The sequence below is a fragment of the Hyaena hyaena genome, unplaced genomic scaffold (assembly GCF_003009895.1).
Source record: "Hyaena hyaena isolate Hyena2069 unplaced genomic scaffold, ASM300989v1 scaffold_4, whole genome shotgun sequence".
NCBI lineage: Eukaryota > Metazoa > Chordata > Mammalia > Carnivora > Hyaenidae > Hyaena > Hyaena hyaena.
In genome coordinates this window covers 8,853,709-8,872,092 of record NW_024080636.1, presented here as the reverse complement: position 1 = coordinate 8,872,092, position 18,384 = coordinate 8,853,709, and the positions used below count along the sequence as shown (strand labels likewise).

The 18,384-nt window shown below is 44.7% G+C and overlaps 1 protein-coding gene and 1 pseudogene across 3 annotated transcripts in view; both read right to left on the bottom strand.

Moving 5' to 3' along the window:
• The window catches only part of MOV10L1 (Mov10 like RISC complex RNA helicase 1), a 71,405-nt gene that overhangs the window by 17,140 nt on the left and 35,881 nt on the right, over nt 1-18,384 (bottom strand). For all 3 annotated transcript variants that reach the window (XM_039235751.1, XM_039235756.1, XM_039235763.1), the window contains exons 13-15: nt 16,161-16,252; nt 9,438-9,496; nt 8,920-9,017 (exon numbers count right to left, since the gene is read on the bottom strand). In XM_039235751.1, coding sequence (XP_039091682.1) covers nt 8,920-9,017; nt 9,438-9,496; nt 16,161-16,252 — 249 coding nt within the window. The remainder of the gene's footprint in view (nt 1-8,919; nt 9,018-9,437; nt 9,497-16,160; nt 16,253-18,384) is intronic.
• Nucleotides 6,743-7,931, bottom strand: LOC120233406 (annotated as a pseudogene).

The following is an 18,384-nucleotide window of genomic DNA, read 5'->3' as shown; positions in this document are numbered from 1 at the left end:
ACAGCGCAGGCCGGAACTCGCTCTGAGCATCACAAGCCTCCCAGGCACGGCCACGGGCCGGCAGGACTTCTCTCGTCAGTTCCTGACCCTACACAGTTGGTTGTGGGTGAGTTGAAACATAAACGGAGTTTGTCCTGGACCAAGGGGAACTGGTTTTCAAATATCCCCCATTACACACAATGCTGTATCTTTGTGCATCACAGGACTACTTTCATAGGACAAATCCTAGAAGGTAAATAGTTACTAAAAGTTTCATTTAGGAGCACCTGGGTGGCTCAGTCAGTTAAGGGTCTGACTTCAGCTCAGGTCATGATCTCGTGGTTTGTGAGTTTGAGCCCCATGTCAGGCTCTGGGCTGACAGTTCACTGCCTGGAGCCTGCTTCTGATTCTGTCCCCGGCTCCCTCTGTGCCCCTCCCCGACTTATGTGTGCCCTGCGCTCTCTCTCAAAATATACACATTAGTAAAATTAAAAAGTAAAAGTTTCACTTAGAAAGTATATACATATTGCCAAATTTTAGTCCAGAAGGACACAGCAATTTACCTTCCCACGAGGCGTGTGCATCTAAGGTGCACAATCGGACAAGTTGTGACAACACGAACACACGACACCATCACAATCAGATAAACACAACTACTGAGCTCACAAAGCGTCCCCACTGTCAACAGAGCGGTTACAGTTCCTAGAATGCTTCACACACGGAGGCCGAGATTATGCACTGCTTGTCTGACACCTCTCCAGCGTGATGAACTCTTCCTGAGGCCCAGCAGCACCACCCTCACCGCTGAGTACCACTCCACCAGAAGAGAATGCAATTCCTCATCTACCCACACAGGGATGGACACCGGGCCGGTCCTGTACTGGCCATTACCGAGAGGGCGCTGCTGTCCTTGTGGGGACGTGTCACTGTGGTCAACGCCAGGAGCGAAGGGTTGGACGGTATGGCGAGTGTAGGTCTGGCTTCCTCAAGGAACTTTTTCAAAGCAGCTGTGCCGTTTTGCTTCCCCACCAGCCTGCGTCAGGCTCTAGCTGTTGCACACGCACACGACCCTTAGTGTGGGCAGTCCTGTTAACTTTGGTCATGCAATCCGGACGTAGTGGCAGCTTACTGTGTTTTAACTTGTGTTCCCCAATGGCTAATGCTGAGTATCTTTTCATGACTTCCAATTTGCATACAGACAGTCCCTGACAATGGTTTGTTTTGTGATGGTGTGAAAGTGGTATACATTCTATAAAAACTGTACTTGGAATTTTGAATTTGGGTCTTTTCCTGGGCTAGCAGTATGTGTGGTATGATCTTCCTGTGTTGCTGGGCAGCGGCCTCAGCTCCCAGTCAGCCCACGATCAGAGGTCAACAACCATCCTGTACCCAGACCGCCATTCTGTTTGTCCCTGAGAATATATATAGCATTCAATACATTACGTGAGATGTTCAGCACTTTGTTATCAACAGGCATTGCATTAGCAGATTCCACCCCACTGTTATGAGCGCATCTGAGGTAAGCTAGGCTAGGTAGGTTAGGAGTATTATGCATTGCCAACTTATGGTATTTTCCCCCTATGCCGAGTTTAACAGGGTGTGACCCATTGTAAGCAGAGTCAGATCTGGACATTCTTTGGTCAAGTATCTATTTGTGTCTTTGGCTCAGTTTTGAATCCCATGCTCTAGCGATGAGCTGGCTGGGCACTTTTTAGTTGTTTTAAACAGTATTTCTTCAATTACTGAAATTGCACACTTCTTTGTTCTCAACATGTCTTTTCTCAGATACGTGATTTCCAAATATTTTCAGTCTGTCATTTGTCTTTTCATTGTCTTGACCATATCTTTTGACCAGCAAAATATTTTATTTCATTGGAGTCCAAATTTATCAATTTTTTTTTATGGATCACATTCTTAGCATCATATCTAAAAACTCTTTGCTATACCTAAATATATTAAGATTTTCTCTTATGTAGTTTTCTAGAAATTTTATGATTTCAGGCTTCTATTTAGGGCTATGATCCATTTGAGTTAATCTGTGTGCATGCTGTGAGGTATGGACCCGGATGCATACCTCTGCATACAGACACCCGATTGTCCTAGTGCCTTTTGTTAAAGATGATCCTTTCCCTATTCTGACCGCCTCTGCATCTTTATACAGTCAATTGTCCAAATTCCTGGTCTACTTCTAGGCATTCTATTCTGTTCCACTGATACATTTATCTCGTATTGATTAAGATAATTGTAATTACTGTATTGATTGTTGTAACTCTGCAAAACATCTCAAGAATAGGGAGTGTGAGTTCTTAAAGTCTGTGGTTCCTTTTCAAAGTTGATCTGAAAATCCTAGGCCTTTTTCCTTTCCATACAGATATTGAAGTTGGCTTGTCAATTTCTACAAAAATGTCTGCCGAGATTTGGACCTGACTAGCATGGAGTCTGGGGATTGGTTTGGGTTTCCTGATACATGAACAGTTTCTCTCATCAGTGTTGTGAGGACTCCAGGGGTACAGTCTTACACATCTTTTGTCAGATTTATCCTTAATGTTTAAGAACATTTGGATGCTACTTTATATAGTACTATATAGTATTAAAATTTCAGTTCTTGGTGTTTAATGCTAGTACATACATACTTTTGTATATTAACCTCGTATCTTGCAAGCTTGCTAGTCACTTAACTAGCTCCACCAGCTTCTTTTTAGATCCATTAGATTTTATACACAATATGGGTGCCTCCTATTTTTCTTGCTGTGCTGCTCATCTACAACCTCCTTACAGTGTTGAATGTCAGTGGCAGGAGTGGATGTGTCTTGATCCTCACAGGAAAAGTGCGTTTTGTCTCTCACTGTGTAGGTTTTTAGGTGAAGGAATTTCCTTTCCATTTCTAGTTTGCTAAGCTTTTTAAATTAGGAATGGATGTTGGGTTTTGTCAGGTGCCTTTTCTAGGTCTATGGAAATGATGGGTTTCTCTTTGTCTATGGTTTTTCTATGTCTATGGAGATGATGGTTTTTCACATGATGATTATCATGGACTGATTTTGGAATGTTAAATCAGCCTCTCATTCCTGGGATGAACCATTCCTGGTCTCTTTCACATATAAACCCATATATATATATACACACCCATATGTATATATATATACACACACACATGTATACATACGTGTGTGTGTGTGTGTGTGTGTGTGTCAGGCTAGCTGACACGTCAAACTGACTACCCCAGTACTCTTCCTCGATCTTCTTCAAAACCTACAGACTATAGTGATGTCACCTGTCTCCTGGATTCTGGTCATCTGTGTCTTCCTGCTTTTCCCTCATCAGTCTTTGAAGTTTATAAATTTTATTGATCTTCTCTGAGAACCAGCTTTTGGGTTCACGGATTCCTCTACCATTCTTGTTTTGTATTTCACTGACTTCTGGACCAATGTTTATTATTTTCTCTCCTTTGTTTAGTTTGTATTTCATTTATTATTATTTTTCTAGTTTTCTGAGGAGGAAACTGAGGTTACTGATTTGAAGCCTTTATTCTCTTGCTGCTGTCACTCAGCACTATGGATCCCCCCTAACCGAGGGCTCTAGCGGCATCTTACAGTGTTTGAGGTGCTGCACTGTCACTTTCACATTGGTAAAAACACTTTCTAATCTATTGATTTCTTCTGTGATCAGTGGGTGGCATACAAGTATGTTTTAGCTTTTTCAGGATGTGGGGATTTTCCAGAGATCCTTCTGCTACTGCTTTTTAACCTGAGTCCATGTGGTTAGACAACACATCTTGTATCACTTTAAACCTTTTGAATTTGATGGCCTTGTTCTATGGCCCCAAATAAGGTCTACAGGAGCGAGTGTTCTGTGTCCACTTCTACATAAAGTGCACACATTCAGTTCTTTCTAGGTGGGGTGCTCTACCAACATCCCTCAGGTCAGAGGCCGACTACTGTTTAGGTCTCCTGCATTGTACCACCTTTTGTCCGTCTGTTCTGTGATTAATGGAGGGAGGGGTGCTGACATCACCCATCAGCACAGGGAGTTTGTCTGGTTCTCTCTGCAGTTTTATCAGTTTCTGTTTCCTGTGCCTGGAGTCTGTTATTAGGTGCAGAAGTGTCTAGGATTGTTAGACACTCCGGAGATTTTCTTTGATACTGTGACATCACCTTTACCCTACCTGGGCCCCAAAACCTACTCTGACATTTGCACAGCCACCCCACCCTGTGACTGTTGCCATCTTTTCTTGTTGATACCTTTTCTCATCTTTTACTTTTAACTTGTGTCTTTATATTTAAAATGTGTTTCTTACAGGCAGCATATAGGTGGGTCTTGTCTTTTTATCCAATCTGGCAATCTCTGCCTCTTAACTGCCACGTTTAGACTGCAAACACGTAATTTGATTACTGATCCTGTGACATGTAACTTTCTACCATTTGTTTTCAGTGTCTCAATTGTTCTAGATACACAACTGTAGCCAGAGATGTCAATACCCACTCTAAGTAAATCACTGCACAAGCGAGTAGGAAATAAGTCAGGTCATGGTACAGTTGTTCATGTATCCCTCTTTTTCTGCCTACTTTTGAATTATTTTTATAATTCCCTTTTATCTCCTTTGTTGGTCTAGCTCTTTATATTTGTTATTAGTAGTTGCTCTAGGATTTAGAGTGTATATCTTTAACTGATCACAATTTACTTAAAGTGAATTATACTAATATGGTGTAAGAGAAGTGATACTCTCGTCTTCCATCCCTTGTTTAGATCTATGTTATATTACAAACTCCATAATACATTGCTACTATTTCAAAGGCCTAAAAAACCGACTTATCTTTTTAAAAATTATGAAATGTTATCACAGTAAAAACATTTCACTTCAGATCTTCCTTCTTAAAAATTTTCCCGTGGCGACTGGGGCGCCTGGGTGGCTTAGTCGGTTAAGCGTCCGACTTTCGCTTGGGTCATGATCTTGCTGTTCGTGGGTTCGAGCCCCATGTCGGGCTCTGTGCTGACTGCCAGCTCAGAGCCTGGAGCCTGTTTCAGTCTGTGACTCCCTCTCTCTCTGACCCTCCCCTGCTCACGCTGTCTCTCTCTCTCCCAGAAATAAATAAAAACATAAAAAAAAAAAAATTAAAAAAAAAAAAAATTTTCCCGTGGCGAGTACAGCAGGTCAGAGCCATACCGCACACCTCCAGAGCTTGCTCCCTCTGCAGAATTCAGACTTCATGCCCACTGGTCAGCAGCTCTCCATTCCCTTCCCCCAGTGCCTGGCAACAACCATTCTACTTCTGACTCCATGGGTCTGATTATTTTAGAGATTTCACAGAGACAGATCCTGCAGGACATGTTTTTCTGTGACTGGCTTATTTCTCTGAGTCCTCCAGGTCCATCCATGTCATCACATTTTATAGAATTTCCTTCTGTTTAAAAAGTCCGTTATTGGGCCCCTGGGTGGCTCAATTGGTTGAGCATCTGACTCTTGACTTCAGCTTCGGTCACGATCTCACAGTTGTGACTGAGCCCTGCGTCAGGCTCTGCACCAAGTATGAAGCCTGTTTGAGGCTCTCTCACTTTCCTTCTGTCCTTCTCTCCCACGTGCATGTGCTTTCTCTCTCAAGCAAATAAGTTAAAAAGTCCTTTTAAAGAGAACTTTTTTAAGTAACAAAAAATTCTTTAAATGTACGTACCCATTGATCATTTCTGGTCCTTTTTGCTCCTCTGGGCAGAACCTCATGTCCGTCCATCTGGGGTCGTTTCTGCGTGCTATAAGGGTTCTCCCAGCTGGTGATGCAGGTCAGTGGGTAGCCGCTTGCCCCATCTTTCAGCTCATGCATGTCTGAATAACTGTGAGTGCTCTCTTTGTTTCCGAAGTGTTGACTGGGCACAGACTTCTGGGCAGACAGTTCTTCCTACTGGCACCTTCCAGAGCCACCCGTCTCTGGAGCTCACTGCTGTCAATAAGAAGTCGCTGCCATTCTTTCTTCTGCTCCTCTGCATATAATGAGACTTTGTTTCTAAGGTTTATAAGCTCTATCCAAGTGACTTGTAGGAATGTGGTGGTCATGTGTCTCAGTACAGTTCTCTTCAGATTTCTTGTTCTTTAGGTCTGTTAAATTTCCTGGATGTATATGTAGTTTACGACTTATAGTTTTCGAGTGAGGAAAATTTCCACTATTTTTTCTAGTATTTCTTATACGCCCCCTCTGGGACTCCGAGTGCATGGGTGCAAGGCTGCTGGTGGGTGTACCACAGCTCACTGACGCTTTATTTATTTTTTAATACACTTTAGTTTTTTTTTTAAATACACTTTAGTTTTTTTTTTTTTTTAATACACTTTAGTTTTTTTTTTTTTAGTTTTTGGAGATTTTGAAAAAAATGATTCTTCTTTACTGTTTTGCTTTATTGAGTTTCTGTGTTCAAGTTCACTAGCATTTCTGACTGTAGTGTCTAGTCTGTTAATTGTCTGACCTATTTTTCATCTTAAGACACTGGGTTTTTGCCTCTAGAAATTTGTCTTTTATTGTTTATATCTCCATTGAATGTGCCTGTGTTTTCCTCTCCTTCACAAGCTTATGGAATATAGTTACAGTAACTGTTTTCATGTCCATGTCTGCTAATTACTACCACTATTATTTTTTTGACTATTACAAAAGCTTATTTAACAATAAAGTTCAATATGAAAATGCACTACCTGATTTTTATACAGTAGTAAAACAGGAGCTATGGAGAGAGGACATGTAGAAGGCCCTGGTTTCTTCCAGAACACACCCACTGTTAACAATACTCATTCCAAGGCTTCTAACATGATGATACTATTTCCTGGAATTAGGGCCATTTCAATATTGTTCTCTTGCCCACTAGCTGCCATCTCTACACATTCATCTATTACAAGATTCATAAAGGGACTGAGCCCCCACAATACTTCCTGGACATGTCTGCCACCATTTACTTTCAATGATAATTTCTTGTCCGTGAACTTTTCAGCTCGGGAGGGTGAGCTTTGTTAATGGTGTCTACACCGCAAGCTCACAGATGCCTCCAAATGGAATTCATGGCATCCTTTATACTCCTGCATTAAGCCTGGCATACCACTGTTATTTTCTTTAGTTGATTACAACTGACTGAATTAAAAAAATATTTCTGAGACAGCACAGGCATGCACTCTTGAGACAACTCCAGGGGTGTCTCTGCAGACCAGATGGCTCGTTTTGTCCTGTGCTCTCCCCCAGTCCTCTGCCCTGTGAATGCCATCCGTCTTGTCCTTACGCTGCCAGGCGTGTCTCCTCAATTCTGTAGGTCACCGGCCTCCCTTTCTGCTCCCTGGCCTGGGAGCTCTGAAGCCTGTAAGCTGGGGCAATCACAGGAGTCCCCTCATTTGCTTCCTCTGTCAGGAATCACTGTCCTAGGATATGTTGAAACTGTTGTGTGTTTTGTCTGACTTTTAATTAGTTAAGGAAGGTAAATTCAGTCTATATTGGTTGATGTGTGGAATGACCTCAAGTTTATCTGCAATCTAAGCTTATCCAGAAGAAGATAACGTTCTGCATTTAAAAATATTAAGACTCAGCTAATGAGGAATGTGATCCACACAAAGGGCACCGGCTCTTCGATCTCACGTCCCCCACCAGAATTACAGACCCTCCCTGAGAATCAGGCCCCCGGTGGACCAATGAGCGAGGTGCTGTAGGTGACACTGCATCTGTTCCACTGAAGAGCCTTTCTACTTTTAAATCAAGAAATAAAGATGATTTTAATGGAAACTTTTTGCTGCTCCCTTCAGAGAACTTTCTGTGAATATGTAGGAGGTACTCTAAACCTATCATTTTTGCATTTTTGGAGAGGGGCTATAAAATGGTAAAAGACTTTCTAAATATTAGAATTAAAATTTTATATTTTTTATAAATTTAAAATAGGTTCAAAAAAGCAAATTCGAACAGCATAGTACTGTAGGTTACAACCTCCAACACAGACATGGAGAGTTTTTATTACTGGAAACACAATGATAAACCACTTCTGTTTTACTCAGAAATATATGGACAGCCTAGACAACAGCTGGCAGAAAGCAGGCACTATGCTATTCATGGAACCGGATTATATAAGTGAAAAATAAAATACCCTTATAATCTTCACAAAGATTACAAATGTTGGGGCGCCTGAGTGGCTCAGTCCATTAAGCATCTGACTCTTGATCTCGGCTCAAGTCATGATCTCAGGGTTCATGACTTTGAACCCTACATTGGGCTCTGTGCTGACAGCGTGGAGCCTCGTTGGGACTCTCTCTCTGCCCCACCCCTGCACACATATGTATATACTCCCTCTTGCTCTCTCAAAATAAATACTTAAGAAAAAAACCCCACAAAAAAACAAAGATTACAAACCTTAACAATTTGGTGGACATATATTCTTCCAGACATTTCCTATGCATATATAATCGAATAAATGTGCCTGTCTGAGTGTACAAGAAAAGCATATAATTTTAAAATAAAATGATAAACTCATATAAACAGATCTGCATCTTGGTTTTCCCCACTTACTGTACCATATAACTGTATATAAACTTTACACTAAATCTGTTGTACAAATATCTTAGACTTATTTATTTAGAGAGAACGAGCAGGTGCGCATGCATGTGAGTGTGGGAGGGGCAGAGAGAGGGAGACAGAATCCTAAGTAGGCTCTGTGTTCTTAGCAAGTCTCCTTCCAGACCTTGGAAGCCCGAGGTCCACTGTTAGCACAGACCCCAACACGGGGCTCGATCCCACGAACCACAAGATCATGACCTGAGTCTAAATCAAGAGTCGGACATTTAACCTACTGAGCCATCCCAGGCGGCCCTGAATATCTTACTTTTATTTGAGCTGTGATCTTGGGTTATTTTTGACCTACACCCTTCTAAAATTCCAGGTCATGGAGAGCTAATATATTAGCTATTGAAATATTTAAAAGTCGTCAAAGCAATACCTTGGTGGTGGGCTGTCCATCATGTTTGGTGTCTTGTGTGTAGTTCCAATTTACTGTCACTTGGGGAGACTGTAAAATGACTTCTTCTGGAAACAACACTTTTAAAACAAGGTAAGAAGGTAGATATTACTGAAAAGCTTAAAAAAGATGAATAGAAGCAACCTAGACCCTTCCCTTCTGGGTCCTGGACTTGGTTTCTCAGTTACAACAGAATACCAGTACTGTGTATTGTTCACAACGAAGTCATCTGCCTATTTGGAAGTACAAAAGTAAATTACATTAAGAAGGGAAAAGCACAGGGCAACACTTCATTTTCAGTAATTTAAGCATGCTATTTTCACACAGATGAAATAGTAAAGAGACACTGAAACTTGCCAATGCCAAAGAAAAACTCTGGATATCACAGAATTTTACTTGTAATATATGGCCGAGGAGACTGTGTTTTACACAGAATTTTACAAGGAACTTATAAAAACACTCTGGGAAGAAGTAAAACCATCATTCCACAAAAATAATACCTTTCACACCTAAGTGGATGATGTGTTCAAGCGCAAAGTGACACCGTCTGCTTGTGGTCCTGCCAGAGAAAGAACAATATAAAATAACTCACCTCCAGTGTAGACGTACTGAGACTAGTACTGGACACGGGAATCTAGCCTGAACAAACACTTATAAAGGGGGGTCTGGGGCACCGGGCGCTCCCTGCGCAGCGTGTGCCTGCACACAACAGGACAACGTCAGGAGTTTTACAGAAAAACTTTCAACAGAAACATCCCACGTGTCGGGACAGCAGGGACTCCTTCGTTTCTGGGAATGTTTCTCTGTTAAATATATGAAAAGAATACGATGGGGAAAAAAAGGAAATATAACCTAAAATATTAATACTGCTACATCAACAACAAAGTTATTTTGATTGTAGAGATTTAAACCTTTGAACTTCACAATTCAAAGTTAAAAGATAAACTGAGGCTTATTAACAGTTTTAAGAGTCTGAGCAAAAATTGATCCGACCAGGCAGCATCCCAGGCAGCATCCCGCAGGGCCCGAGCTGCTGTCTGACAGGAAGGGCTCCTGCGTGAGGGAGCTGTCCCAGGAGCCACAGGGGGCTGGCTCTCCCCAGCCCACTCCCTGCAGGGGCGGGCAGGGGGCGGGCAGGGGTCCCGCAGGCCCAGCCTCACCCATCCCGACCAGGCAGTTCCCCACTGGCCGGCTTAAGGTTCCGCTTCTGGAGGAGACAAACCTGTAATTACCTCCCGGTTTGGTGACGTGGTCCTTAGCACAAGCCACTCTGTTATGGGCCTATCTTACTGTCTTAACAAAACGAGATGAATAAAAAATGTAAAATAAAACCTCATCTTCAATGAAACAAGATCACCAAAGCTCCAAAGCACGAAAGATGGACGTCTGTTCGAGAAAGAACATCTGGCCTCAAAGAAACAAATACAAGAGCTGCTCCATGTCATCTCAGAAATCGGGCCACATACAGGTTTCTGGAAAATTCAGACTTATGAGCCCAAACACCCAATGATCGTTTCTCACCTGAATCATGAGGTGCAGAGCAAGCGCTTCGATGTCTCACAGTAGAGTTGTGGAGTGGGGGCAGGGGGGTGGGGTGGCCGTGTGAAGATGGGAAAACTGAGTGCACAAGCCCAGCCCTCAGAGACCCTCCCTCTGGGGCCCCAGGCACAAAGGCTCCTGGCAGCCTCACTCTGTCCCTGTAAGGAATCTTCACAAATAGTTACCTGGGATACAAGAAACTGAAGCGGATCAATTAAAGGGGAAGAAACTGAGGAAGGACTCCAGGCCTTCCAGGGGGAGGCTTTCCAGCCTCTGTGCCTGGTGAGCTGGTGCCACTCGGCCTCTGCCCGAGGGGAAGGAGATGTGAGCTTCCCACACCTTTCAAAAGGCACAGCAAAGACTGGAACATGTAACGAAGACAGCACCAAGCAAACCACACAAGCTCGTCACCCTGCAGATCACCGCCTTGCTTCCAAAAAGCACGCAAAACGGGAATAAAATATTTCTCAACAAATCCTAGAAGCACACTACAGGAGGAATTCACCAAAATAAAAATAACATTATGTTTTTCATTCTAGACATACAAGAAAGGTTTGATCTGAAGTTATCCAGTGAAAATACTTCATCTTACGAGTGCTCCAAAGGTAAGCAATAATGATCTCAAGAAACGCCAAAAAGGCAATGAGCATAATAGCTTAAAATGGAAACTGATGAATCATTTCCCAATTTGATTAATCTGAAGAACAGTAAGATACTAAATGGTAAAATCCTAGAGGTATTTGCACTAAAATATGAAACAAATCAGAGATGGAAAACCATGACCAAAAGAGCAGAACACACTGGGTGGGAGCAAACACTAAACGAAATTCCAAAGGAGGATCAAAGAATAAAGGAAAAGAACAGAAACTTTCCTAAGTACAATCTATTGTTGAAGAAGAGACTCCAAGTGGCAAGGATGCCAATCCTCCCTACGCTTTCACATCACTGTACGAAGAAGATGAGTTACTGCCTCACTATTTCTGACAGCAAACGCCTGGGAACCGAGTTAGACCCTGGCCGGGCGACTTGTGCTCCGACCTTCCACGGGACAGCACTCACCCAGCACCAAACTCCAAAATCACAAAGGAAGAAAGGTCTCGAGCCAATGACCTCAACTTCCATCACCAGAAACTAGAAAAAGGAGAGCAAACAGAACCCAAATAAATAAATCATAAAGACCAAGGCAGAAATCAGTGAAATAAAAAGTAGAAAGACCCTGGAAGATATGAATGAAATCAAAAGTTGATTCCCTCATAAGGCTTAAGAGAAAAGCCTATAACCAGATTGAAGAGGGGAAGGGAAGGTACGTATTTCCACTGTCAGGAATGAGAGAGGGTCACATCAGGACAGATTCGACAAGTACTACTACTAAGTAAATAATAGGATAGTTTCATGCAAATAGATTTCTTGGATGAAATGCAAATTCTTTTTTGTAAGACACATACTGCCAAAGCTGACTCAGTACAAAACTGATAACCTAAATGGTTACAGATTTATTAAAGAAATGAAACCTGTAATCAGAAAGCTTCCCACAAAGAAAGCTCCAAACCAACGCGGCTTTACTGGCAAATTTCACTAAACGTTTAAGGAAGAAGTGATACCTATTCTACACAAACTATCTTCAGAAATGGAGGAGGAAGTGATGCTTGTTAGCTTATATGTGAGGCCAACATTATCCTGATACCAAAATCAGAAAAAAAATAATTTCAAGAAACTATAGACCAACATATCTCATGAACACAGATGCAAAAGTTAATGAAATTTTGGCACATGAGATTGAACAGTATATTAAAGGAAATTACATTATGGCCAAGTGAGGCTTATTCCAACAATGCAAAGTTGATTTTACATTAGAAAACCATTCAGTGTAACTATCTTAATAGACTAAAAAAAAAAAAGGAAAACCACATGACCAGCTCCATACAGAAAGCATCTGACAAAAACCCATACGCAGTCATGACTGAGCGCTCGTGGCAAACTTGAGTCCATCTCCTCACCTGACGGAGGACTGAGCACAAATGGCCGTATCCCGCTCACCGTGGTGCCGGACGGTTCAAGACTGACAAATGCTACACCCTCAGGTCAGGAACAAGGCCACGTTTATGGAATGCTGTCGTAGCCAGCACAGTCAGGCAAGGAAAAACAATGCATCCAGATAAGAAAGGAAGCAGTAAAACTCTTTACCTGAACCAAAAGACTGTATATGTAGAAAATCCTACATAATCTGTAAAAGATACTAGAACCATTAGATGTGTTTGAAAAGCTCTCAGGATAGGAAATGAATATACAAAAATAAACCGCATTCGTAAATAGCAGCTAGAAACAATTTTAAGTTAAAATCGCTTACTGTTTACAACAGTGTCACAATTTTCTTAGAGTCGGAACAATCTGACAGGAGATAAGAAAACACGGCCAGAGAGCTGTACAGACACCCGGTCAGAGACATGAAACACAGCCCTGACTAGATGGAGAGAGGGAACATTTTCAAGGGTTGGAAGCCTCAATATTAACGTGTCAACTCTCCCTTAGGTGGACCTAAAAATTCAACATAATCCCAGCCAGAAATTCAACAGGTGTTTTGTAGAAACTGGCAGGCTGATTCTGACAGGCACAAAGGAACACCAAAGTCCCCAAAGAGCCACAGCAACGTGTCATCCAACGGACAGGGAGGAGGCACACCTTCTACTGCCTGGCTCAGGACCCGCCAGCAACAAGAACCCGTGTGAACGGCAAACAAGCACACAGAGAGGCGGTCAGCGCGGACCCAGGCCACGGTGAGGCGCCACCTCAGGACTAGAGCCAGGACTAAAAGCTTTAAGACTGACCAGCCCAAGGGTTGTGAGCAGGTGGGGCGGTGGGACCCTCACACAAGCCGGCAGAAATGCAAATGGCGCGTGGGGCTGCTTCAGACAGCAGCTCGGCACATCCGTAACAAGCTGAGTGCCCAGCACAGCAGGACCCAGCCGTCACACCGCCCCACCCAAGAGAAAGGGACACGTGTCCATCCAAACACCTGTGCACAGATGTTCACAGCAGCTCTCTGTAACGACCAGGGTATGGAAAACCCAATGTCCACCCACAGGTGACTGGACGGGTGAGCTGTGGCAGATTGCTACGATGAAACAGACCACTCAGGCAGAAAAAGGAACGAAACCAGAATCACCGTTATACACCTGAAATTACTGTGACACTGAGCATCAACCATAATTTTTAAAAAGACAACAAAATCATGTAACAGTGGGATTGATTCTGAAAATAATTCGGCCAAGAGAGAGAAAGATGCCAGAGAAACAGTATGTAAAACCGTACGGAGTACGAATGACTTAGAGACGAGGAAAGCGCCGCCCTCGCCCTGGGAGTGGCAGGCAGAGAACCACCAAGAAGGTGCCCCAGGAAGCGTCTGTGGTGGCGGATGTGCTCTTTCTCTGGACTGTGGAGCAGCTTGCACGGGACACACATACACGCAAATCCTCAAACCGCATGCTTTCATACGGCACAGGTGACCACACGTACGTTGTATCTTGGAAGGCCTGTTTTTTTCCCCAAAGGAACCGGCCTACAGGAAGTAAGCACTGCCCACCTGCCCTGTTCAGGGGCCCTGCCCCCAGCTCTGGGCAACCCGTGGTGCTGCCCTGCCCATCTTCCCTTTCCTAACCAGTGGGGAATACACATTTTCTTTGAAGTGGGAATTCTGGTTTTACATACCAACGCAAGCGACCTAGAGACTAACCGGGACAAGCGGAGATTCAGGTGTCAGAGGTGGCAGCTGGGCTCGTGCTGAGGCCCCCTGCTGCTCACACGCAGTCTCTCATTTCTTCCACCCTCCACCTGGCCACCCACCAGCCTGCTGAGGACCTGGGCCCGCGTCCTAGATCGCTGTCTGCCAGCAGCCCCTCACCGCCGGCACCGGGCCCGTAGACCCTCTGGCGGATCTTGGATACCTTCTCTCTGGCTCAACAGCCCGTCATGCCTGCTGTCTGTCCTGCGTCCTTCCATAAGGCCACTCGAGCACCACCTTCCTCCCATGCTAACTCTCTCCTCCCTCCCCAACTCCTCCGCCCCTTTGAGTGCTCCCGCTGCACGTTCCCGGGTCAGAAATGTCCGAGGACAAATCAGCTCTTTCGTCCTGCCCAAGGACGTGTCCCACCCGGCCAGGGCCACCTCCCCTCACAGGTGCTTCCTTGCCCCCGTCACCCCTGCCAGCACAGGGGCTCCAATGAGCTGGTTTCTCTCATTTCAAACAGCAGAGCGCCCCCTTCCTGGACTTCACCTAGTTCCCATTCCACCTGCTCTGCTTCCGTGGCGAACAGCAGCCTCTCCCCACAGACCCTCACCCCATTCACACCTGACACACTCCCCCTGGGGCAGTCCCAACACCCAAACGTTCCTTGAAAAAGACTAATATAATAAATCTCTGATCTATCTTAAAATTAGCACCTTCTCATACTTAAAAGATACAGACATTGAAACAACAAGCAACAGACCTAGAGAAGTTCTTTGCAGCGCGCCTACCCAGGAACAGCACAGCACAACGGACACAGAAAGGACTCCTATAAATAGCAAAAACCAAATTATTCAGGAAAAGATATGAGCCAGTATTTCAGAGAGGAAGACATTTTATGGCCAACAAACATGGAAATTCTGAACTTTACACACAGAGAAATGCACATCCAGACCATAAGAAGACATTATATACCTACCAAGCTGGCACAAATTTAGAAGGCTAACAAAGTCAGGTTTGGGCTGGCTTGGATCAAGAGTTTCTTACAGACACGGGTTCTGGCGATTTCTGATGTGACCATGGGTAAAAGCTGAAATGCACACCCCCCAAACCACAGTCCCATTTTTACGTGTACAGCCCAGAAGACACGAGCGTTTGAGCACAAGAAGGGAGAAGGTGCCCACAGAATACCTTCAGAGTAGAGACAGGGACAGTGTCCATCCACAGACCAGGTGGAATAGTGGACTTGCCCTGGGGGGAGGAAGCAGCAGGTGACACAGGACAGTGACACAGAACATGGAGAATCTTGGGAATATGCCAGTGAAATCCTCCTAAACGCTATAGAGACTGCAAGCTCAAAACAAAACCAAAAAATACCTGGCACACCTGGGTGGCTCAGTCGGTTAAGTGTCCAACTTCAGCTCAGGTCATGATCTCATGGTTTGTGGGTTCGAGCCCCATGCTGGGCTCTGTGCTGATAGCCCAGAGCCTGGAGCCTGCTTTGGATTCTGTGTCTCTCTCTCTCTCTCAAAATAAATACACATTAAAAAATACATTTTTTCTGTGTGTGTTAAAGATGCACAAACTGTGTGTTTTTTTTTTTTTTTTTTTTTTAAAGCAAGGGAGAGGCAAATACAAAATCCCAGTTACTGGTACAGGACGCAGTGGATGAAAGGGAGGGGAGAGCAGGTTAGCAGGGCCCCGCCCCAGGCTCATAAAGTGGTAAATGACAAGATCTCAGTGTACTTAAGGTTCAGAAAAGAATAACAAGCAAATAAATGTTTGCAACTTTGTATCTTACCACATATCTGGTAGTAAAGCTGGAATTGTGAACTAGAAACAAGAACACCCTAGGCTGTCTAACCCGCCCCCCCCCCAGCACTTCCGGTGGAGGGATGGAAGGAAGAGGCTGCCCATTGAGAGTTGAAGACACGCTTGCAGGCAGAATCACTAAAAGCCTTACCTGTTATATGTAAATTCCACATCCATGGGTTCAAAGTTATATGCTTGTTCAAATTCTGGGTTAAGTTTAAGAGTTACATCTTCATCATGAATCTAAAAAAGAAACAATTTAATTTCCATATTTTACATCTGATTTGTTGGGACAATCTTCTATCTTTATCTAGCAACACATCGTGAAACATTTCAGTCTATAGATTTGAGCTAAAATTTGGCATTCTAAATCCCTGCAAAAATAATCAACAGGATTAAATCATGTTGTTTGCTATCGTCACACTGTCCACACAGGAGGGCCTGGTCGGTGGCCACGCCCACACGAGCACACTTACTGTGCTTCTCACTGGCTGCACCCTAGAGAGCTGGGCTCTGTATAAATAGTGTGCAACACAGGCATGGTCTTTGAAGGAGACGAGAAAGCAAAGAATGACCAATGCAGCGAGGGGTACCTGCCACAAAAGCACCTCCATCAAGAGGTCATTCCAAGCCCCTCCTCCTTCCAGAATAGGGAACTACCCATCCTGGGACCATCCAGCCAAAACCAGCACCTGCCTAAAACGGCTCCTGGACAAGCGGAGCAGAAAGACAATGTCTAAAAAAGCAGGGAAGAAAAAAACATTAGGAAGGAAAGCCCTGAGTTGAAGAGAAGCGCAGACTGAATGAGGGCTGCCAGGGGGCGTGGGTTTCACAGAGGCCAGGTGGCTGGAGCTGGCTCTGGTTTGTGACCATTGTGACAGGAGGCTGGCAGGAACGTGGGTGGTGGAGCTGCCCCATCAACAGGGCCCCTCCTTGTAGCAGAAGCCACAATCCCCATAGATAGAGAGTAAGCCCCGCATGGGTCCCCAGGTTTCCCAGGGATCGAGACAGGAGAAAATGAATCTGTAATTAAAGATCACCAAGCACATGGGGAAGCAAATCCCCACGAGTGAGGGTCAGCACAAAGAGCCATCAACAGATTTGGGCGCCAAGGACTTCACACACCGACATAGTCATTTCTAGAAACTTGAAACACCATGCATGAAATTTTTGAAAAATCCAGAAAGAAAAAGATAAGCAAACCTAATACAAAAAATAAGAGGGCAGGGTGCCTGGGTGGCTCTTGGTTGGTTGAGTATCTGACTTTTGATTTTGGCTCAGGTCATGATCCCAGGGTCGTGAGATTTAGCGCCAAGATGGCTCCATACCGAGCGTGGAGCCTGCTCAGAATACTCTTTCCCTCTGTTCCCTACCACTCTCTCTCTCTCTCTCAAATAAAAAACAAAAACACCCAAACCTCTCCCCCTCCAAAAATATATCCAGGGCACCTTTAATGATTTAAGCAGAGTACTTGGAAATGAAAATCATGCTCAATGAGAAACTAAGGGAGAAGGGCGGAAATGACGATGTCTGTTCCCAGGCCACGTGCTCCTGGTGACAGGGAGGCTCCTCTGCGGAGGTGACTATGGTGCCAAGGGTCAGTGCTGGGACCCCTGGACTGGCACAAGTACACAGCATGCCAGCTGCACAGTGGGCACATTCTGGAATGTCCCTACCACTGGGTGTCAGGGTTAGGACACTGGGCCGCCTATCAAATAAGAACCCATTTGACATCAATGGAATAACTGCGCATCCTGGATGTGTGGCCTCTGCCCACCACACCATCTGTGGTGCTCCCTGAGGACCTCCGGAACCATCATGGTCCCCCACGCCACTGCACTGGCCAAAAACGAAATTCTAGAGAATCAAGTACAGCAATGGGCTGAGGCCTGTAGAGTTTTCTAACTCGACCATAAATTCCATCACTCAGAAGCAGCTGACTTTGTGGAGTATCTCACCCAAAGATCATTTGGTGCTCGACACCCCCAAGGCTGGGGTGCTTGTAGCTTCAGTGCGGGTTTGTCAGCTTATGGTGCTGGAGCCCCCCAATCAGTTTTCAGGACCCAGATTCAGATTCAGTGGCTGCTGCTCTGTGGGGGGAGGGAGGGCAGTCCGCGGTGCCATCACATCCCGAGGACGGTCAGCAGGAGGGGCTGGCAGGGCACCAAGGCTCAGCTCCCCCCCCCACCCCCCAAAGTCCTATGGCACTGTGTTCACAGCTGGCTGCGCTGGCCAGGGCTGGCGCCCGCGTGCTGGCACAATGCAACCACCGTGGCTGTAGGGGCAGGGTGTCACCCCTCTTGCAAGTCCTTACCAGACCTGTCCCCACTCCAGAGGCAGAGGTCTGAGCATCCTCAAGCTAGTTTTCTGCCCGA